Source organism: Mauremys mutica, chromosome 2 (genome assembly GCF_020497125.1).
Source record: "Mauremys mutica isolate MM-2020 ecotype Southern chromosome 2, ASM2049712v1, whole genome shotgun sequence".
NCBI lineage: Eukaryota > Metazoa > Chordata > Testudines > Geoemydidae > Mauremys > Mauremys mutica.
This window is the reverse complement of record NC_059073.1, coordinates 228792456-228816822: the sequence shown is the minus strand read 5'-3', so window position 1 is coordinate 228816822 and position 24367 is coordinate 228792456. Positions and strand designations below refer to the sequence as shown.

The 24367-nt window shown below is 39.8% G+C and overlaps 1 protein-coding gene across 3 annotated transcripts in view; it reads right to left on the bottom strand.

Moving 5' to 3' along the window:
- Positions 1-24367, bottom strand: part of RFTN1 (raftlin, lipid raft linker 1) — a 163339-nt gene that overhangs the window by 97911 nt on the left and 41061 nt on the right. For all 3 annotated transcript variants that reach the window (XM_045005979.1, XM_045005978.1, XM_045005980.1), the window contains exon 2: positions 19517-19669. In XM_045005979.1, coding sequence (XP_044861914.1) covers positions 19517-19661 — 145 coding nt within the window. In that variant the 5' untranslated portion in view covers positions 19662-19669. The remainder of the gene's footprint in view (positions 1-19516; positions 19670-24367) is intronic.

Genomic DNA, 24367 nt, shown 5'->3' with positions numbered 1-24367 from the left:
AAGGAACAACTCACAGAGCCTCACTTCCACTTCACACAGGCCCTAACCTCATTCTGCGAGATTAAGATGTGGATAGTGATAGAGCAGTGGTTTTCAGCCTGTGGTTCGCAGACCCATGGGAGGGTCGCAAACTATGTTTAAGGGATCAGCAAAAGGTTGTCATTACCATAGAAGAGGGGTCTTCGACCTGTGGTCTGCAGATCCCCGTGGGTCTGCAGACTATATCTAAATTTTCTGAAGGGGTCCACACCTCCATTTGAAATTTTGTATGGGTCTGCAAATGAAAAAAGGTTGAAAACCACTATGATAAAGCATTGACCTTCCCAGCAGTAATAGCATGGTGTAATGATACAGCATAGGCCTGAAAGGGTCAATTTTCCCTCTTATAAATCAGAAAATTTAAAAGCTATTGTAATGCAAGCACTATGTATTTTTCACTGGTTAATTTAACAGTTGGTTTTGAACACTTAAAGAGGTCACCATCACCATTCCTTCCAACAATTAACCTTCAATAAGTCCCGAGCCCCACTGCTGGAGCTTAAACGGCGCTTTAAAGGGCCCGGGGCTCCCAACAGCAGCCGGCGCCTCTGGCCCTTTAAATCGCCGCCTGAGCCCCAACATTGCTACCCCAACAGCGGCAGGGCTCCAGAGGCAATTTAAAGGGCTCGGGGCTCCCTGCAGTGGCAGGAGCACTAGGCCCTTTAAATCCCCACCCAAGACCAGCTGCTAGAGCCCCAGGAGCTGGGCTCTGGCGGGGATTTAAAGGGCCCGGGGCTCCCCGCAGCGGCCAGAGCCTCTGGCCCTTTAAATCGCTGCCTGAGCCCTGGGGCTCCCAGCCGCCTCTGCAGCTGGCAGCTCCGGGGTGATTTAAAGGCCCTGGGGCTCCCAGCCATAGCCGGAGTCCCAGGACCTTTAAATCTTGAAAGGCCCAGCCTCTTCCAGTTGAGGCCCCGCCCACTCAGGACTCCGGCGTACCGGTAAGTCCTTTAAATTACTTTCACCCCGAATAAGTCTAATTATTTATTCTGAAGAGTCAAGAAGGTAATATTTGAACATGATCAAAATATTGGTACTCTCTGAGGCCATGATTCTGCACGATTAAAGCCAACAAGAGCTTTGTCATTGACATAATAAATGTAAGATCAAGTTCTAAATGCCATTTCCAAGCAAAAGGAAATAAACAGTTGCCCATTGCAAACAAAGTTTTATCCTATGTTACATATGACAGAGCTAAACTTTCTTTGGCACAACCATAAATAGTTTGCATTGGTTGGCCATACAATCGAATTGGTTCTTTCTTAACTGTTAAAAAGCATTTCCTTATTAAGGATGCAAATAGATTCTTGTCAACAGCAATGAAAGTGTCATCAAAGAATCACAATATACCAAGGAATTTCCTTCATCGGTAAGTAATGATAACATTGTTAGTACAACTTGGAGAAAACACAAAGCAGTAAACACATTTCCCATGAGTATTTGTGTCTGGACAGCATTGTAAAATAATAAAATAATAATAATAAAATGTCCTAAGAATTCTTGAACTGAAAGCAAGATAAACATCCCTGACTGAAATGCTAAACTAATTAGACTTACAGAAGAAAATAAGATGTCTCTGACACTATGCTGCTTGGATTTAATCATTTGAGACATTAATATTAAAATGCAACTTGTTATGAGCTGAGCCCAATGGTTTTAAAGTAATATTTAATTAAACCTATATTATTGACTTATTTATTAATTATTATTATTATTTTAAAGAAATGAGAATGGAGAGCATGGAGATTCCAAAATTCTAAAGAACCTCCAAGCAAAATAATCTCAAAGCAGAGTTCAGGCTCCGTCATAGTCAGGCAAGAGACTGGTTGTTAATATTTCATGCTGTTTTCTTGATTTATTATGTTAAGTGACATTCTCAGTAGTTTTTCTTTTGACTTTGAAGGGCAGTATATTACATATTCCCATCAAAGAAAATAGTGATGAATATGCAAGAGAACTCTGGAATTTAAACAAGAGGGAATGTTCAATAAGCTCCTCATGCTTACTTTTATGACAATATCTAATAAATGTTAAAATTAAACAAACGCATTCAAAGGCAAAATCATAGTATCTCAGGAAGGCAAGAACTGAGCATAAAGGACACTTTTAAAAATAAATATATATTTATTCTTCTGTTACCTCCAGGAAATAACAGAGACATCATTATCAGTCAAATCTAGAAAGTGTTCCGATTACCCATCAAAATTTAATTAGATAAGACAGAAGAATATATGTACTCTCAGTGGTATGGAATTTGCCTTATAAAATTGTATAATTTTTGCATAAGTGATTTTCTCTCCCTAGCTCCTATTCTTACAGTCTCTGTCCAGCAGGATGAGTTTATGGGGGACATAGTATTCCAAAGAATATTAAAAAATGTGAGACTGAACACTGTCTGGGCTTGTTCAAAGTGGAGGCAAGTCTAATAGACCAGAGCAAGGCTAAGGGAGAAGCAAAAGGGGGGAGGACAACCAGGGCTTTGGAGCTGTGCTCTGGCTCTGTTCCAACTCCAGGCAAAAACCTGCAGCTCCACTGCTCCGGAGCTGCTCCGCACTCCAGCTCCGGGCTCCGCTCCAAAGCCCTGAGGACAACGGGCTTCTGGGAAAAAAAATCAATGGTTTTTTTTTATTTACACTCTACCCTGTGTACAGCATTCTATCACGAAAATGCCTCCAACAATGAACAGTAAATCAAACTTCTTTGGACTCATCATGGGATAGGGGATAGGATTAATTCAGCCCAGCCTACCAACATACAACCATTTCCACTTCTGAAAAAGCTGTTGCTTTCACATCTTCTGCCTGTACTGAACTGCATTTAACTTTTATGACCCATGAACTTGGAAGAATGGGGGTGGCCCAGACCAGCTGCAGGAGCATAGCACTTAGGTTCAGACGACCCTGCAGGATTCTGCAAGGCGGGAAGAGCCCAACCCCCTCCCTCCAATAGCAGAATTCATAGGAAGCTCTGTGGAGAGAGCTTTGCGGTTATGTCCCTTCCCACATAACAGCCTGCATGAGGGGATGATTTGCTGCCATTGCCCAAGTTGAAAGGGAGTTTTTCCTCACATAAGTACTACAGAACCAGACATGTGGAGGCAGAAAGATAATTTACATGCCTTGTTCAAAATTATAACATTCCATCCGAATGTACGAATATGATCCACATAAACTGGAAAAAGTGGGTAAGTGGCTGAGTTATGGGGTGAGTGATGGTCACGTTACTTAAAGCTACCGAGGCCCAGCTTCAGCCAATATACCCCATTAATTTCAAGATTTCAACATCTTTAGAAAGGAATCTAGGAATTGTCATAATTGGCTCACACCAGTAATCCAACTAGTCACCTCCTGTCATAGCCAGTAGTCATTACATGTGCTTTAAAGTGAGATTCAAGAAACCCAACAATTATGAAATAACTTACCATCTGGAGAAGTTTCTTCCAAAATCAGGTAATTTGTGGTGCTTTGATATGAGAAGTTTGATACATCTTATTATTTCATATTCTCTTGCTAATATATCTGTGAATGTTCTTGTTCATATACATACCATTTATTTATTATTATATTTTATGCAATCCTTTTTAATCTTTCTAAGATCTTGGCCTCAACAACAATTTATGGCAATGAGTTTCAGAGGTTAAATATGCACTCGGGAAATTTTCTGTTCTTTTTAATATGCACTTCTTTTTATATGGGCATTTCATACTCTGGCAAGTTTTTACTCCACATTCTAATGCTGATGAAACAATAGAGAAACAAACTGAGAATCTTTGCCAAATCTAAATTAATCAAGTTTGGCCCAAGACAGATGTTTACAATATCACAAGCATATTTGTACCAAGTATACACATACTACAGCTTTAAATAAATAGCAAGCTATACAAACCTTGTTCATTTTATTGCATTCTACAGTAAATGAGAAATAATCTCCTAAAAAATGGAATGTACAATTTTTTGAGAGCCTCTTATGTATTATCACTGAACCCTACTGTCATTAAAATTTGCTATCTGGTAACTGTTTGATGAGTTAAAAAGGTACAAAGAACACTGCATCAGCCTACAAATTTCCATCCAACCCAACAGAAAATAATTTTGGGATTATTGTTTTTTCTTAATCAAGCACAGAGGAAAAAATAGGTTATATGCATTATATTATGAGGTTTTTCCATATTCACAAGATAATTAGTACACAGAAATCTCACTGAAGCTTCAGGGGTGGTTTCCAAAAGGTAACAAGAGAATTTCAAATAATTCATGAAAAAGGGGAAGACAAGAGAGTGAAGTCAACAGCAGTTTTGATTGAGTAAACAGGATTTGAGCCTTCATCTTTAGAAAGTACATTTATTGGTGTTACAGTTTTCATGTACACTTAAAATGAAAATTGAGGCCAAGGCTTGGCCTATGCATTAAATTAATGCAGGCTCCAATATAAAGATCTAAATTCTTCAACAGCACGGTGGGCCTCCACTCACCCTTGGAAAAGGGCTTTGGATTTATCAACACAGTCTCTGTCCCACAAGCCAACTTATGCAACAGAGGATTGGTAGCCTCCAGGGAAACCACGATCCCCTTGGCACATTATGCCTATATATTTTATACATACTGCAAGGTGCAACATAGAGAAAAAGGCACAAATGGCTGCATACATGTTTGAGGGTTTCATACAAATGTTATCTGCTGGTTTATGTTTCCTTTCACATTAAATCTACACAGTTTCATATACATTTTCCCTTCTGTTCTTATTGTTATCTTCAGTGCAATTTAGAAAATTATATAGGATGATACTGGTACTGTGCGCTAAGTTTAGGATATTTTTTAATTTAGATTTTTTTTATCCAATCCTATTACTACTACCAATTCATGTCCCTGTTTCAAATGTTCTTGTTTCTCAATTGCCTGTATGTATAACATTCTTTCTTCTGTACAGGCAATGAGACTTACCAACCTCTTAGTACTTTAATTAGTTCAAATAAGGCACAGCAGTCATTTTCATCTTTTTATTTTACTTGGTTTAAAATATTTCAATTTTTAGGCAACTTTCTCCTCTTTATTTCAAGATTTATTCACATTTTTCATTTGATTGAAAACATGTTATTCAAAGTATAATTTTCTGATGTGCTTTCAAATCGAATTCTTTTATTAGGGCAATCTGGTTTGATTTCTCATAAAAGTAAATTGCCTTGTTTCAGCTTTAATAGAGATATGACATAGTCATAGGTTATGCAGTTACAGTATTTAGATAGAGCATGCATTCTGCATTGTACAACTAAGAACCCAGTTTTATTTAAAGACACTGTGGACTGGACTTTGCCCCCCAAATTAGATTTTGTTTACAAAGGGAGAGGGGATGGGTCTTGATGATATGTAATATGAACATGTTCATAGAGGGAGGCGATTATATTCAGAGAAAACTAAGGTTGGCAGTGTTTCGTTTTAAAAAAAAAACAAACATTCCCTTGCAGTGATGTGAACACAAACAATACCATGGCCTTGTACATGTGAACCAGAATACCAAGTAGATAAACAAAGTTAAACTGCCCTATCTAGTTTCATACAATTTTCCACATAGAGTGAAATGCAAAATCAGAGAACAAAACAGCATGAAAAGGTGAAACATAAGTTAGATTTTTCTTCTTTTATAGTAATTCCAGCTGGTTGGAAAGTTGTGATGAAAAACAAATGAAGTTTCTCAAAAAAAAAAATGTTTTGTTTGCAATTTCCCCTTTATCCCCATCCCTTTTTCTTCCATATATGGGAACACCCCGGCCTTGTTGGGGCAGGGTTTGAGTTTCATCCTGGAGTTTCCTTCTTATTGTTGTGTCAGAGGAGCAGGGTTTACTTCCACTCTGTCAGCTGATCTTGGCCTGCGGAACCCCACCATCTTCACACAGTGGCTGTGATTGCCTCTTAACCCCAGCAGTTAGCTGCTAATTGTAGTCTTCCCTGTAGCTACATAGCAGCACAGGAGGAAGTAACCCAATGGGAGTTAAGGCTGATCTGATATTTGCAGGAAAACTTGTCATGAAATGGCTGCTCGCCTCATCCAGCTCCTTCAATCTACACATCCTCATGGAGCCCTGACTGACTCCCAGGGTGTACTCACACAGAGGTAGGCCTGTGTAGGGACAGGCAAAAAACATACAGTGGTAATGATGCCTACCATGCCACTCCCTCAGCAGTCTCTGATAGGCGTGACATGTAAAAGTAGAGGGAGAAACTCAGCCCAGGATTTTTATAATGGCAGCACAAACTCAAATAAATTAATTCCAGAAAAGATCAAGCTAGAGGAGAAAGAATAAATTAAACATATTTAGGACTAAAACTATGTAATTATTTCCTTTGGAATCGTGGCAGGGGTAGGCTACATCCATAATGAACAGTAGCTGCATTAGAAACACATGTTCTTGGATCTGCGACTGTTGCCAACCCTCCAGGATTGCCCTGGTGTCTCCAGGAATTTAATTAAAGATTAATCTTAATCAAAGATGTCATGTGATGAAACCTCCAGGAATACATCCAACCAAAATTGGCAACCCTAAATGTGCCAACCTTTTAAGACTAGATATTATGTAACTTATTAGTAAATTACTTATGCTATGTTGAAACAAACAAAGCCTTTATGATGCCTACTACTATTTTATATAGCGCTTTTCCCACAAATTGTTACTTAAAAAAAAAAAAGCGTACTACAAACTAAAATCCTTTGAGTCAAAGCCTGCACCTCTAATTCATGCAGAAAGGTCTCCAGAATTTTGCCCTTTATCTTTAGCAGTGTATTTATCAGGAATAAGGTTTTTATAGTACACTGAAAATGACAATAGGGGCAGAGGCTGTGGCCCAGCATTGGCAGCTGAGAGAGATATATCACCACCAACACACCACATCACATCTAAGTAGGCAGGAGAATCTGTTAGGGAGCCAGAGAATAGTGGAAAATGCACTTAAATATTAGCAAAGTACTTCCCAAGAGTACCATTTTGGTTTTTTTAAGCACGCCAGCCAGAGCAGGGGTGATGGATTCACTAAGGAAAAATAAATTTTTGTTGCCAAAAAAATTGCTTTTTTTTTCTTCTTTAACTCAAACCTTGCTGTTGCCCTCCAGCAGTTGAACTTCTACTCCCCTTCTGCACAAAAATGTGGCCAGTTTCATTTGTGTGTGAATAATTCTCAGAGTTATATTGGTAGTTTGCAAGTCTATTGGAAAACCACCTCATAAACCCTAAATATGGGTCATAGGAGCATGGTAACAAACTCCAGCACCAGAGAATAGAACTGAACTGCAAAAACAAACAAGAGGCCAGTGCTGACAGATCAAAAACAGAGATCTGGACCATTTTTCATAATTATGCCTGCTAAGAATAATAGAGCATTCCCCCAAAATATCTGATGAGAAAACAGAAGTTTAACTTCATTGCTTTGTACAGTCAAGAGTTCACGTGATCCTTTCAAAAACAGTGCTATGTGTAAAAATACTTGGTGGAAATAAAAATGCAAGTACCAGAAACATCTTGCTTTCAAAGCTGCCAAAGAATCAGTTACTGGAGGTATAATAATATTATCCAAAAGTAATAAATGCACATAATAAAGACATAACAGGTGTCCCATCTAACAGGGATAGGATTCTACTTCACTATGAAGAGGGTAAACATGAAGCATCATGCAGCCCATCTTAACAAGATATAAGCCTCTTCCTCACCCCCTGAAATGTTCAGGCTCTTATCATCCTTTACGACAATTAGTGGCATTGGAATTAGTTTTATAATCCCACCTCCTGCACAGCATCTTTTTTTTTTTAAAGTCAGATTCTCAGTCCCCCCCCAATGAACACGTTAAAGAGGCTTTAAAGGCAGAAGGATACCCCAGCATAAGGGGTCTCCCGAGCCAGTGGCAGAAGCAATGCAACAACCTAATACCAGCCTCCAGCATGGAATGCATGGCAGGAGTGACACTGTGCTCTGGTTAGTCTTGGTTGTTCACAATCCTTAGCAGGCCACAGGAAACCCAGGCACAAGTTAGAGCAGCTTTATGGCTGCTCTTAAGTTCCACTGGGGGCCAAGAAGTGTCTCAGCAAGGTCCCACAAACCAGAGGGTGCAGAGGTGGCTTAAAAGCCACCTTTCTTCCTCTCCATTCCTGTGCTGAGTGCATATCAGCTGAAATGGAGAATTGCTCCCAATGTGTATATAAAACTACCAGATTCTAAGTAGTATTAGGGCTCCCACTGCCCAATAATGGAATTTCATAAGTAGGGAAATCTTCCTACATGGTTAGGACTTCTGAATAATGCCTTTTGAACAATTAACCAAACTCAAAGGAAAGGCAGCTTGAGCTTCTACCACTGGTTTTGGAAAGGCTTTTCCTGGAAATATCAGCTGCTGAGCAGATCATTTCTCCCCCCAAAAATTTACTAAAACAAAAACAAAAAACTGACAAATATTGTAAGGGTGCAGCTTGATAACAAAAAGTCTGACAATTATAAAGTATTTTATTCAGTGCACATGTGGTGAAGAACAATGAAAATAATCCTGCAGAATATGTACAATTTTATCTATTTGATCATTTGAAAGGCTTCATCAAGGCAGTCGACCCAGCTGGAAAAAATCGGATAGAAGCAGGACCACAGAGAAAGGCAGATGCTGCATCTGAGCTTAGCATTCCTAAGTAAATAAATAACAAAAACAAAACAAAAAAGATTCTGACACTGTTCCAAACTTTACACAACAATAACTTAACAAAAGACCATTTATTCTGTCGGTCTCTCTTTTCGTTCTTTTGTTTCGTGCTGTTTGATACAAGTAGATGCTAATTTTTTGCTTTTTAATAAATTTTACAATAAGTGGTGGTGAATTAACCCGTGCAATTTAGCACCATTTGTCAATTCTTGTGTCAGTTGTTCAGAAATTCAGGAAATAATTGTTTAAATAAAAGAGAACCAATACAGGGCTTAGCAACCAAAGAATAACAACAGCAGACTGGTGTTTATTTATATTTCATGAGTAACCATGTCTTGACTCATCTCTAACTTTTTCAAAACTCTTTCTATTTAATTTGTAAACCTCATACCTCATTCCCTTTCAGATTAAGGCTTTTATCATTTCATTTCAAAACACATGGCATCTTTAGGACTCCTCATGTCTTTGATGTTTTGAATTTTTTATGTATCACATACCATGTAAAGGGTCTGTATTTCAGAGTTGAGATGAATTCTTTTACGCCCATGACTGTTTAAGAGAGATGGGTAGAATTTCTGCCATTTTTAATGCACCTGATGACTGTCAAGCTTGTCTTTAGTGCATTGATCAAGAGCTGCAGTTCATAGCAAAGACTTAATGAGATTTTTCTCCCTCAAAGAAACTGTTTCTTTCAAGAAAAATCTACAGCTAATATGTGCATTTCTATTTTTTTTATTTATTTATTTTAAGTATACAGAAAGGACTGTTTATACTCGGTAAAGAGGCTTTATTAACTACTGGTTAGAATGCCTTGAGCTTGCAGCTTCAGTACAATACCTTACTTCTAAACACAACAGCCATGCTTAACATTTTACAAAAGTTGGTCATACCACTTGGCTGTGATGGCGGGAGGGCCTTAGGTCCAGCTGAACCTGTACACATTATACATTAAAAATAGAAAACAATTATATTTAATCCCTTCTAGTAAAATATTTTCCCTGGAGCATGTGCTGCAATTCCTTTTTACTCTCCATTGCAAACTTCAAACATTCATAAGCCATAAATCAACCCCTCCTTCCCCCAAAATTCATGTGATCAACTTAAAAATGATAAGATTTAAAAAAATAAATAATACATTGCAGGGGTTTTTGGTCTGTCCTGATTTTTGAGCCATATACCTCTAATTTTTTGAGTGATCATTTCAGTTCAAAATTCAACCTTGAACACACAAACAAGACGATGCGCCTCACTGTTGACAGTCTGGAGCAGAAGTCTACTTAACCTCTCCGTAACTCTTGTAGGAGGGTGGCTGCCATTCTCTCTGAATGCTCATCACTATCTTGTCATCCGCTCCCTGGAGGAAGTACTAGCCCACTGGGGGCCTTAAGCCGGAATATTGTGGGGGCCCACACAACACATACTATAAAAGTGAATAAAGGGCTGCCTTGAGCTGCTCAGGGCCCTAAACAATTGCTTAGTCTGCTTAATGCCTAGCCCCAGCACAGCCCACTCCTCTCCTCCTTCTCTGCCTCACTCACTTCTCCCTGTTTTCCCCTATGCCCTACTGTCTCCTACCTGCCCCCTTTATTCATGTGGCCACATTATTATGCTTTCCTTTCCTCTCATGTTCTCCATCTATAACACCCCCAACTCCTGTCGCTCCTTCAGTGTCCTCTTGTTCTCAACATTTCCCTGTTCTTCCCACAGTCTCTGTTCTACCATTATATTCTCCTGTCTCCACACACTTTCCCCATACACTCTCCTAACCACAAAACCCAGGAGGCAAGTAGCCTTCTGGTGTGCAGCTAGGCTGCAATCCCATTGGAAGCAATGGGCAATGGCAATTATTGTTATGAGGGCCGCCTCGCTTCCACATGCCAATGTTGTAGGTAAATGGTGACCTTCTTGACCGAAGGCAGCCTGTGGTTGCTAGGGTTGCCAACTTCCTAATCGCACAAAACCAAACACCCTAGCACCGCCCCTTCCCTGAGGCCCCACCCCTGCTCACTACATTTCCCCTCCCTCAGTGGCTCGCTCTCCCTCCCTCCCTTTCACTGGGCTGGGGCACGGGGTTAGGGTGTGTGGGAGGGTGAGGGCTCTGACTGGGGGTGTGGGCTCTGGGGGGGCAGGGTACGAGGAGTTTGGGGTGCAGGAGGGCGCTCCAAGCTGGGGGGTGGGGCCAAGAGATTCGGAGTGTGGGAGAGGGCTGTGGGTTGAGGCAGGGGATTGGGGTGCAGGAAGGAGTACGGGCTCTGGGCTTGGGGTGTGGGCTCTGGAGTGGGGCCAGGGATGAGGGGTTCAGGGTGTGGGAGAGAGCTCTGGGCTGGTGCATGGGGTTCGGGTCCGGGGTGGGTCAGGGCTCCTGCTGGGGGTGCAGGCTCTGGGGTGGGGCCGGGGATGGGGGGTTTGACATGCAGGAGGGGGCTACTGGTGTGGGGGGGCTCAGGGCTGGGGCAAGGGGTTGGGGCACGGGCTTACCTCAACCATCAGCGGTGCAGCGGGGCTAAGTCAAGCTACTCCCTAGGTCTCCTGACTCTGTGCTGCACTGCACCCTGGATGCAGCCAGCAGCAGGTCCGGTTCCTAGGTGGGAGGGCCAGGAGGCTCCGCACACTGCTCTCGCCCACAGGCACCACCCCCATCTCCCATTGGCCGTAGTTCCCAGCCAATTGGAGTGCAGAGCCGGAGTTCAGGGTGGGGGCAGCACACGGAACCCTGTGGCCCCCTGCCTAGGAGCCAGACCTGCTTGCCCCTTCCTGGGCGCAGTGCAGTGCCAGGACAGGTAGGGATTAGCCTGCCTTAGCCCCACAGCACCATCGATAGAACTTTTAAGGCCCGGTTGGCAGTGCTGACCAGAGCCACCAGGGTCCCTTTTCGACTGGGCATTCCAGTCGAAAACTAGATGCCTGGCAACCCTAGTGGTTGCAGTCACATTCAAAGTAATGGAAGTAGTGGCCATCTTGAATAGAAGCCACATTTTGCAAATTTAGTGCCCACAACTGGTTTTAAATTCTCATGATCTACAAAATCAAATCAAATATCACAAGACTCAGTAACTCCATTCACTTTTATTTAGTCAATAACTTAATAAATAACAAATATATGTCAAAACACTTGATTTACAGAGTTATATCAGACTTTTCATGTACATTTCTCAGACTTCCTAAATATATTACAATATCTAATTATCTAATAACCTAAAATATCTAAAAGGGAAGAAAAAACAAGTAATAATAAGAAAGTCTGAAAAATTAGTACCTCTGTTAAATCAAATGTGGAGTCAACCCTTCAGACTAAGTATGACCATTAAACATTATTTTTTTTTATATCTATATAAATAAATAATCTGGTCTTCTTAATATAAATTATGGTGTCCAATCCTATACTCTTTACTCAGGCAAAAATCCCACTAATTTGCAGAATCAGGCCCATAAGTGGCTATCTTGCAATTTCTAAGCACAATGGGAGATGGTAGCAACATTTAAATTAGCTAAAGAAAATTCTCATCTCATGTTTCAGTTTTTATTGTAATTTAATGAAGCTTTTCCCATTTATGGGTTCAAAACAGGCTTTATACTGCTCAATAATTTTGGGAGGGGAGGGTTATCTCAAAACTACACACTATGTTAGAGGAAGACAGGATTTGAAACCACAGATGTCTTGTATTGCATTGAAGAAGCCACTTGACTTTTGACCATAACACTGTAACTGCCTATGTACCCAATGCTGTGGTCCTTATGTTTCGCTGACAGACCCCAGTCGTCCGTGGGCAGAATCGAACTGGGGATCCGTGGAGCTTAGTGCATGAGTCTTTACAGCATGAACTAAAAGCCAACTCGCGCTTAGTGAAGGCTGTAGAGCAGACTCATTTAAAACTCTCTCTCTCTCTCACAGACCACCACACACAGGAGGTATGTGGGTTACATGTACATAAGCAGAACTCTCAGAGAAGTCAACAGGAAGTTTTCCAAAATGACTGCAGAGTCACTTAAATACTTCCCTTTTCTTGCTAAAATGGTAGAGTTCCTTATTTGTCAATGGAGTGAAAAAATCTTTTTTGCTTACTATTCCTGTATCTCTAGTTGCTTGACTGTGGCTGTATGTATATAGATTGTTATAGGTAGGATTATTTTGATCCTATGCCTTTCTGTTATAGTAAAAAAGTCTGGCATCAGCATGATGACCCCAAACCACATGCAGCCTATGACTCAAGACTAAACTGTTCACCCATACACTCAAAAGCAATTATGCTTTTTCCTCATGGGCCTGTCATGTATAACAGTTAAAGGTCCAAGTTGTTTTTCTCATGGAGAGGTTTTTACTTCCCCTGTAGTTGGTGGGCTTACAATGCAAACTAAAAAGAAATGAGTTATATTTCCCCAGGGTTTTCTTTTCAGTACGATTAAGAAAAGTGACTTCTTAGTCAAGAGCTAAGTGACACCAAGATTTCCTGTTTTCTCTCAGCAGGGAGGCTGTCACCACTCAATATTAATTGATTTTAACCCTCCATCCATCACGCTACAGTTCCACAAATTTCCAGTCAAAGATCAACTATTGTTCTCAAAGTAAACTATTCAGAACTTCTCCATTAAAATTAAGTGTTGCATATATTTTGTATGTTGTCTGTTACTTGACACAAGTTAATGGATATTTTCTCTAAATATGCAGTTAAAAATTATGGAAAATCCCCTAACATTTTACCTCAGGGTTCCTTCCCACTTACCCCAGTTCCATCATGAAGCCATTATGGTTTCATTATTTAATCCATAACAAATTACAAGCAACTCTGGGGCCTGATTCTACTCCAATTTAAATCAGTGGAAATCTTGCCACTAATTTAAATAGAAACAGGATCGGGCCCTTTTGGCTTGTAGCTGTTGAGGAATTTTCACCATTCGATCAGAAACAAAGCCTTTGCACTTGGCAGCTGATAAGACCAATTCCTTGACTCTGAACAACATCAGGAGCGTGTAACCCTCATGCAGATTGGAAAAAATTATAAAGATGGAGGCAACAGACTCTATAAAAGCAAAGAAGGAGATTGGGTACAGTACTTGAATTGTTAACAGGATGAGAAGGTTTCTTAGAAATACAAACCTTTCTTTGCAGATAGATTTGTAACTGCTTTTCCATTATGGGAAACAGAGATCAATCTTAAGAAAGAAAAATAGTTCAACTACAGCTTTAAAAGAGGCTCAGTTCTTTCTGTAAATACAAAGCAACAAATCAGAAAGGGTAAGAATGGAGAGTTCTACCTCCCTACTGCTATCTATTTTTAAGATTAATCAAGTCAATATGTTATAAATGCTGTAGCACCTGGGAACCAGGCGTTCCCATTTTTTTTCATAACACAGATCTCAACAGAAAGATTGTCTTGCAGACATCCTCGCACAGACCACCCCTTCCTTTTGTAATTTTTTAACATCTCTGTGGCAACTACAACTATTGCCTACCTTGAAGATATTAGTGAAGTATTTAGGCTGGGAGTGTATAAAAAAAAGCACCTAAGGGATCAATTCACTCTCAATGGAAGCTGGACACTAACTTCCTTAGGAACTTTTGAAAATCTCACCCTCACTGTATTTTTAGCATCTTGTATCATGATGTAGCAGATGGAAACCAGGAGAAGACTTAGACCTATGTGACCAGAAAGCTCTCCACAGACAGGCAGCAAGTGCTTTGCAAAGCATCAAAACACTGATCTCTAATACATACACCATAAGTTTACATACACCATAAGTGTATATTCATGAACTACATATTTACACGGGTGTTCTTTATCAGCAATTGGTAGGTTCACAAGAAATCACCAAATAATAGCTAGGTTTTCATCTACCCTACAAAAAATTACCCTGTGGGGATCCTGTTACAATATGGTATTTCCCCAGAGCAGCTTGGTCTTGAGTGCACAGGCAAGACTGATGGCTATTTTAAAAATTTTAGTGCATATGCATGCTATTAATAAGACCTCAGTACAGAAATTTTGTAGCATACTTAGTAATAAAGTCAGTCTGACCTACTCCTTACTTTAGATCCATTGATGAACATGCATTTGGGCAAGACCATGGCCAGGTAGGTAAAATACAGAACTGGATATCAGGTTAGGATTCTATTCTTAGCTCTGCCACACATATAACTTTAGATAAGGAACTTAAGTTCTATGTGCCTCAGTTTCCTCATCTGTTACATGAGATTAATCTTTCTCTACCTCATTAGGATGTTGAGATAATTTATTAATTGATGTTTATAAGGTGTTTGGAGATCCTTGGACAAAAAGTACTATATAAATTAAAAATATTACTGTTTAACATTTTGTTTTACAAGAAAAGGTAAAATGATGAAATCATCTAAGACACATGCTGTTGGAATACTTAGCATATATCATCAGTAAAATATACCTTGTCAAGAGGTATGAGGCTGCAAACAAGAAACTATCTAACTGTGTCTAAAAAAACAATTTTTGAGTCTATCATAATACAGCTGTATACACAAAAAGTATGGGAAGCAAGTTGCTATTTAAAAACTAGAATGTAGTTGATATGCTTTCCCAAGCTATTAAACTTTAGTTAAAAGCCAAACAGGGTAAAGAAATCTGAAGTTCTACCTATCAGTTATACCAGTTAGAGCAATTATTTTTAATAAAAGCAATAAATCTGCAGCATATAATACTAACATGTTTAATGTTCTTTTTATGTCATATTACATATAAAAATTGTTTTCTATGCCTTGGAGAAAACATTTTATGCATTGCTGTAGTCTGATAATTGGGTTTTGCTTTGACCTATAGTGGTGAGCAATTTTACTGCAGATTGCTTTGGGCAGCTGTAATTCATTTGAAGAAAATGCTGAAGTGCTTATCAGAAGACAAAAAGTAGAATATTTGCTTTCATATTTGATTGTGATACTATTACTGGAGAGGGAGTAATGCCCTGATCCTGCAAACACGTGCTTAATTTTTCACATGAATGTAGTCCAATTGAAATCAATGTGACTATATGCATGAACAAAGCTGAGCCCACATATAAGTGTTTGCAGGATCAGGGCCTACAGCAATACAACACTTAAACTCAGATATTTGAGCGATAAAAATTTTCAGACAAGTAATCCATCTAGATTTCCCGATTTTCTGGGACAGTCCTGATATTTGGGGCTGTCTCTTATATAGGTGCCTATTACCCCCATCCCCTTTCCTGATTTTTCACTCTTCCTGTCTAGTCACCCTAAATCCATCATCCCCTTCTCCTTCCCATTTTACTGCTGTCAATCTGTGGATTTTATCTTTCCATATTTATCTGCTAGGAAGCCAGGTTTATAAGAAGTAAGTTCCTTTCTAATTTATCTGTGTTTTACATATGGTGCATGATCTCATTGTAGCCAATGCACAAAGATCTCTGAACTAATAATATTTTACCATGCTAACTTCATTTTATCACTCTCAAGAACAAAATGGTGGTAACCTACCTGGTCAAGTGGAAATACAAAACTAGAATGCTGATTTCCTTTAAACACCTCTGCTTACAAAATGAAAGCAGGTAATTAAATAACTTCAAATTGGAAAAAAATTGCTTTTACCAGTCTTAAATCAAATAAAAACACCTGCAAATGCAGTATTTTTAAAAATGTACAGCCACATACTCTAATACAATTTTTAAAATGAATGGTGAAAGGAAACAGAAGGCAGAGACCAGGCACAAGCTACTGTTTAATGTAATATCAAAATCACTGGTAGAAAGGGAAGGTAATCAATGAAGTAAATAGCAAATGCTATATCCTGCAGAAAATAGAAATTTGTTGATGAAAACTTGCATCTTTTTCAGTGCATGAGGTTTCCAAATCCCAGCTATGAATACAATTAGATTCCCCCCAGTGAGATTGTGATCAGTTAAACTAAGTATCTTGTCAAGACAATAACTGAAATGTGATACTATTTTAAGTATATTTCAATAGTAAAGGTTCACTTAACTTTTGATTTTACGACATAAAATATGACCTCATAAAAGGCTCATCTATACCATAATGGTGTGTTTTGATTAAAAAAAAACACAACGACTTCAATAAATCTGAAACAACTGATGTTTGAACAATGTAATTGAACACCAAAAATGTTACTTGTCTCATGTCCAATAGCGTGTCACACATTTTAAATATATATAGAAAGATAGGTCCATTCTCTGAATAGATTATAATCTAAGATCCCAGTTCTACAAAGACATGCATGTACTTTAATGTGCACACTATGAGTAAAGAACTGGGAATATAATCTTAAAAAGACAATACAGATAAAGGAGTGGGGATGGATGTAACTCAAGAGTTCTCTTTTTCTAACCTTAATCTCTTTGCTTTTTTTTATTCTGCTCTCTTTTACGATAAAGATGCTAGCTGTTACACTAAGGAATTCATTACCATACAAACACACACATAAGATACGAATCAGTTAAACAATATACAAAACTAAATCAATTTCTAACGCCCTCTTTTGGATCCAGGCTTTGCAGCAGCGTGTTTATAAAGGGACTGATCCTGCAGACAGACCCATGGACATTCTTGTATATCTCTTGTTTCAGGACTTTTGCATACAAGACCTAGCGTGTGAACCTGCTAATCAAGGGACCAGGTATAGGAGGATGGATGGTTTTGTGGCTAAGACACTTAACCAGGATGCAGGGAATCTGAGTTCTGTGACAGAGTTCCTGTGTGGCTATTTGCAAGACACATCATCATTCTGTGCCTCAGTTCCCCATCTGTAAAGTGAGGATAACAACATCTCCAAACCTCAGAGTGTTAGGAGCAGAGCTTAAATTCAGCTGGAGCCATCTGGAGCAGAGCTCCAGTACATATTTTCAAGCCCACGAGAGCCCCGGCACACCCCACTAGGCTGAAATCCCAAGCCGCAGGGCTCCAGAAAATACTTGGGGAGAATTTAAGCCCTGGTTTGGAGGATACATTCAGTAAAGATTCTGAGGCACTCAGATATGGTGGTGATGAGTGACACAGAAAAGACTTTAAATAAGCAAACGTCCTCAATATTAATTCATTTCCACTAGCTCCACAGTATGCAATATATCACAGTAAGATTGCTTAGAAAATCAAAGAACAGACATGAAGGCTCTCAGAATTTCAAAATGAGCTATTTGACTTGGTTTTGTATTTATTTACTTCAATTTCAACACACAAATATAAAAAGAATGCCTATCCCAGCCTCCCAATATTCTTGACAAATAACTAGAAACGCATTCCAATTAAGACAGAAACAGCTGTAAAAATTCAACAACCCTTCTCCAACAAAAGGAACTAGTCCACAAAGCCAAAATTTCTGTACCCCACGTCCCCAAACTCCATTTCCCTCAAATCCACATTCCTACTCAACCACTCCCTACAAATCCTCAGCTTTCTCTCAATGTCTGGTCAAAAAGAAGGGCTTTGCAGCATGGAGGATAGGTTGATCAATGGCAGTTAATCAAGATGGTCACAGATGCAATCCCATGCACTGGGGAGTCCCTAAACGTCTGACTGCCACAAGCTGGGACTGGACGACTGGGGATGGATCATTCGATAACTGCCCTGTCCTGTTCCTTCTCTCTGAAGCATCTGGCATTGGCCACTGTCAGAAGACAGGATATTGGGCTAGACAGACCACTTATCTGACCCAGCCTGGCCATTCTTATGCCCTAAAAGTTAAACAATTCATGCTATTTTCAATTAAAAGTGAATTCTAAAATCAAGAGGCTCTCAAGGAGAACATTTTGCCAGCAATGCCCTCTCTCCCATAAGTGACTTCCAGCTTGAGCATCTACACTGACAGAGTTGCACCAGGAAAGAAGTGATCTCTCAAATAGACAGGTCCCTAGTCATTTAGCACTTTATAGGGCGGAACCATGATTTTAAACTCTGTCTGGAAACCAACAGACAGACAATGCAGATTCCAAAGCACAGTTGTCATATGTTAAAAAGTGGGCCTTCTGCACCAACTTCAGGTTCCAAAGAAGTTTAAGGTATAGCCCAATGTAGACTGTACTACAGAAGTCTAATCTTAAAATAACAAAAGGCATGAATGACTGCAGCCTGGCATTTCTGGAAGAGCTTCTAGGTTCATAGATGTCAACACAAGAGAAAATAAATGGAATATTCACGAGCAGTCATCGGATTAAGATGTGGACTATTTGGCATACTGTTGAAAGGAAGAGGCTCATTGCTGGACAAAGTTAAGAGATATATTGAAACTACAAGGCTCTGTGCCTTTCAGCAGTTTTTTTTTAAAGTGGGCTTCTGCCATTTTCCATTTTTCCAGGCATACGAATGCAACAACACAGCCCATAGACATTAGTCACAGCCTGAGGGTTATGAATGACAGGTCAGTAAAGTGACAACGCTGAATTCAACCTCTAAAAACAGTGATCGAGAGTGACAGTGGGAGGGGGAAACAGTGGAAAACTGTCCAACATTCCAGCTCTGAATCACTTTACCAAATGAAATCTGGATAATGTGCAAACGTAAAGGAATCTAAACATATCATTCATATCAAATACACTGAATATAAGGAATCCCTTCTAAAATCTGAATAGCTATATTTTATGCATTAGTTTAAAATCTATGGTAGAAAAAAAACGTTGAGTAAGATATTGTCAAGATGGTAAAATCATCAAGATCATTGTGACTGCATGTATTAAAGTTATTTAAGGCCAAAGAGATTAAACAAGACTTTTTAAAAATATATAAATACTCACATGTACTACACTAATTAAAAGCATTATGAATTGATTGGCTTCTTGGTGTCATCAAAAATAAGTGAAAAGAAAAAGACTTTTGTACTTACCATCATTCAGAGTTGTGAACTCCAGGAAACGATACTCATAGGAAACATCTATCTTGGTTTCTACCTGGGGCCTCTTCAAAGTTGAATAGATATTACCAGGCCGTTTTTCATCACGTTTCTCTAATTTGTTTAGTCCACAACCCATTTCAACAGCTGCTGATTCAGAGAGGTAGGGGAAGGGGGAAGAAAAAAATAACAGCACTCATTTTTCTATTTCATATGCCAGTCTCAAAGTTTCTATGATTTATATTTATTTTTAAAAATACACTAGCCATAGACCTTTACAAAACAGCATAATTTAATAAATGTTCAGATACTAAACAATCTATATTTATCATGCCTGACTCACTTTTTTTAAAGATAAAATTACCAGGTGTACTATTATTTTATTGAAAGCTGAAAATGTAATGTACCTCTAATATACTCTGAAGGACACATGTTCAGTTATAGCCAGTGATATAAAATGCAATATAATGTTATTAAGCAGTCAACATATATATAAAGCAACAATTATATTATATATCTATGACTGCTATAGGAAAACATAGTTATACCTATCCAACTGCAAGATCTGTCCTAATATTAAAAGTTATCACTAGATCTGTATTTAAATGAAAAAAAAACATGTATCTGTAACTAAATATTTCAGCTTTTATGGGATTTTAGATAAAAATCCTGTATTCATCCTATCCCTCCCGGCTTTTTCAGGGTAAGCTACGGGCAATAATAGTTACCTTAGGAAGTCAACTTTAGAACAGAATAAAAGCTGGCTGAACACTACTGATAGCCTAACACAAATTGGAAACAGAAATCAACATGTGCTAAAAAGAAGATTTGTTGCTTCAGTATGAAAGTGTCCAGAGAAATGTTACACAAATGTGTGTTATATGTTGTGCCAAGCTTTAAGTGTTTTGCCATTTACCCTATGGAAAAAATAATGCTTCTCTGTTTATTTTGGCAGAATTACACAAACTTCATTATTTTAAATCATTTCTATAAAGCTGGAGTTAGATATTTTACTTAGTGAATTAAAAGCTAAGCACTGCTAATGTTTTTTTCTATTTTAGACAGCATACAGTCTGCGATCAATGATGAAAATCAACACTGCAAAAATGTTTAGTAGCCAAAAATATTTAACAGAGTTATATAATGATTGCGCTTCCTTTTACAAATAAGAATTTCTTTGCTTTGCTTCTTTAGCTACATCCATTCACAATACAACAAAGGATCTTGGTAACATGGCTAGCACAAAGAAAACAATATGTTAAAACAATGTGACAAAGCAGCCTATACTTTAAGGTACTGATTTGATAAAGTATTTAAAGCATATGCTTAACTTTAAGCATGAGAGAAGTCCAACTGACTTTAACAGGACTACTTTAAACATATGCTTAAGTTCCTTGCTGAATCAGGGCCAAAGGCCGCAAGAAGTCTTATCAAGCAAATCAATATTTGGCTGTATTTCAGTGGTGGATGAGATAATCCCTATGTAGAGCGTGTATAAGTATTATGGTTGTCAACTGTCTAATTGCACAAACCCAAACACCATTGCCCTGCCCCTTCCCCAAGGCCATGCCCCTTTCCTGCCCCTTCTCTGAGGCCCTGCCCCCCACTCACTCCAGCCCCCTTCCCTCAGTCACTTGCCCTCCTCCACCCTCACTCACTTTCACCGGGCTGGGGCAGGGGGTTAGGGTGCGGAAGAGGGTGCAAGCTGTGGGCTGGGGCAGAGGGAGTGTGAGAGGGAGGTGGAAGGGGTGCGAAAGGGGGTTAGGGGGCGGCGCTTACCTCAAGTGGCTCCCGAAAGCAACTGAAACATCCCTCTGGCAGCAGCTCCTACGCGAGGGGGGCAGAGGGTCTCTGCGCACTGTCCCTGCCAGCAGGCACTGTCACCGCAGTTCCCACTGGCTGCAGTTCCCAGCCAAAGGGAGCTGTGGAGTCAGCGCATGTTCCTGCAGCTCCTGGAGGGGGGTGGGGCAGGGAGTTCTGTGTGCTGCCCGTGCCTGCAGGCTCTGACCCCTCAGCTCCCACTGGCCGCAGTTCCCGGCCAATGGGAGCTGTGGAGTCGGCGCGCAGGGCAGGGGCAGCGCGCTGAGCCCTCTGACCCTCCCAGGGGCCACAGGAAGGACAGGGGGAGGAATAGCTCAGTGGTTTGAGCATTGGCCTGCTAAACCCAGGGTTGTGAGTTCAATCCCCTCCTTGAGGAGGCCACTTAGGGATCTGGGGCAAAAAATTGGTCCTGCTAGTGAAGGCAGGGGGCTGGACTCAATGGGCAAGGTCCCTTCCAGTTCTAGGAGATTGGTATATCTCCAATTTTTATTTTATTATCCTATTATTAGGAATGTGCTGGCCACTTTCAGGAGCGGCACAGCGCCAAGGCAGGCAGGATGCCTTCCTTAGTTTCTCTGCACCGCCAGACTTTTAGTGCCTAAAATCTCCTGGTTTGTCTTTAGTAGCCTTTATTCCAAGAGACTCCCAGCGAAACAACAACCCTAATAAGTATGCAAATGTTTATGAAGTGCTCTGGGTGAAACTGCTATGTAAGTTGTTAGTATTACTAGTTCAGGGCCTGCAGCCCTTCTTCATGTGAGGAGTCCCTGTGAAATCCATAGGATTCCTCATATGAGTAGGGGTGCAGGAGGAAGTCTTTAAAGGCTTGGTGATGACTTGTGAGAAATTACTAAAAACGTTGTTCAGTTTTATGTTTTTTCTGACTTAGCTTGACAGCCCTAGAGAATTAAAGCCTCTGCTCACCACAGAACAGTATAGCAACACAAGCTTCCCCAGCAATGTTTCTCTATCCAATTCTGAGAGGACAATCCTTTGTGTCTTCAGGCTCATACAGATCATAGAATATCAGGGTTAGAAGGGACCTCAGGAAGAGAAGTCATCTAGTCCAACCCCTTGCTCAAAGCAGGACTAATCCCCAGGTTTTTACCCTAGATCCCTAAATAGCCCCCTCAAGGGTTGAACTCACAATGCTGGGTTTAGCAGGCCAATGCTCAGACCACTGAGCTATCCCCTCCCAGATGGTAGGGTCTCTGCTGAGAATGGTGAGTTTTAAGATGTGGACCCCTTTGCATGTGGGACTGCATTGAGACCACCAACTATTTTCATATTGATGCACTGAATAATTATTTACCCAATGGCTATAACTTTCAATTAACTTCAATTAATCACCTAACTTCAATTAATGACCTAATGGTGAAAGATGCCATAACCCATATCTAATCCCTGAGACAGGAAGTCCCACCTTTCTTGTAATTAGGTATTTTTTAAATGCCTGGGGTAAGGGTATGAAAACAGGATCTTTTCTCTGGAGTTAAAAGGATAAATAAGCAACAGAAATGGGTTCCACAGTGACAGCATAATCAATTGCTATGGAAACGATTATGATGTCACAGAAGATTATGATTCAGGTGTGGTGACAGAAGAAACAAATTATTAAAAAATAAAAGAACCTGCATTCACATGAAAATTCTTAGTAATAAAAAAAGATTTTTAAAAACCTGGAAATCTATAAATCACTAGAATTTTTCTTGAGTGTTTTTCAAATTTTCTACAATTTCCATCATGCCAGCTTTTTAAGAGATAATTAATTTTAAAGTAACAACATGCTCTTATTCACAATTCAACAAGAAGAATTTGATTATTGATCCTTATTTACTTGTTAGTATAAGGTGGAAAATTATTATTTTTCAACCCATTACATTTAGCATGAAAATGAGAATAGCAAATATTTGTCTGTTCTAAGTTTTCAAACAACTGTGTTTCATTGAGAATGCATCCTAATTATCAATACAACAGCTTCACGTTTCTAGAAATTACTTTAATGATTTTTTTAAATGGCAAAATCTAATGAAGATTGCTAAATATTAGAAATGAAGACTTTTCATGGATCCTTAGAGTTGTAAGAAATACATCTTTTAATAAAATCTCTTGGAAGTTTGTTTCACAACATTTTGGAAGACTGTGTTTTTAGTGGCAATTGTAAGGGCTAGGAGCCAGGACAGTTCATTCTATTTACAGGTCTCTCTGTGACCCGCTCTCTGACTTTGAATAAGTCACAACTGCCTACTGCCTCAGTTTCCTGTTCTGTAAGACAAGGACAATATTTACCTACCTTACAGGGACACTGGAAGGCTTTTTAAAAAATAACTACAGGGCTTTAGATTTGCTAGGCAGTCATGGGGATCACACATTTTTTTAAAGCTCCCACAATTTTAATCCTCCCATTTTGGTAAGGATCAACTCATGCAGCGGCAGCTCCAGGCCCCAGCACACCAAGCGCGTGCTTGGGGCGGCAGAATTCCTAGAGCCGCCCCTGAACTGATGGACTCAATACTGAAAAGAGCTTTGGCTCTGACTCTGCTCAGTGCTTTGGCCACCCATTGGCCTAATACATCACTGGAGAAGAAAGCTTCAAAGCTCCTCCCCAAGTATGTTACTCAGTTACAGAATGGCTCTTCTGGAGGGAATTGGTGAAAGCAGCTTTGCTCTGCAGAAGTTTTCGCTTAGCTCAGTTACTGCCAGTCTAGGGCAGATGGGCACGGCCTCAGCTCCCTCTTCCCTACACTGACTGCAGAAACATAAAGAAGTTCTCAGCCCCAAACCCACTCAGCCTTTTTAAGCTAAATCCTGAGGACAGGAGTTGCTTGAAAGCTGATTCCTCCCTCCACCACGGTTAAACAAAAGTGGTTCAGTGTGACGCAGAAGAGTGACAATGGGGGCAAGAAGTACCAGGGAGAGAACCAAGACTGGGGAAGATGATGGACAGCACCAGACTTTGGAAACAAGGCATACAACCAACAAAAGCAGAGAGCTCATTATGCTGAAAGTGGACATACAGAAGGG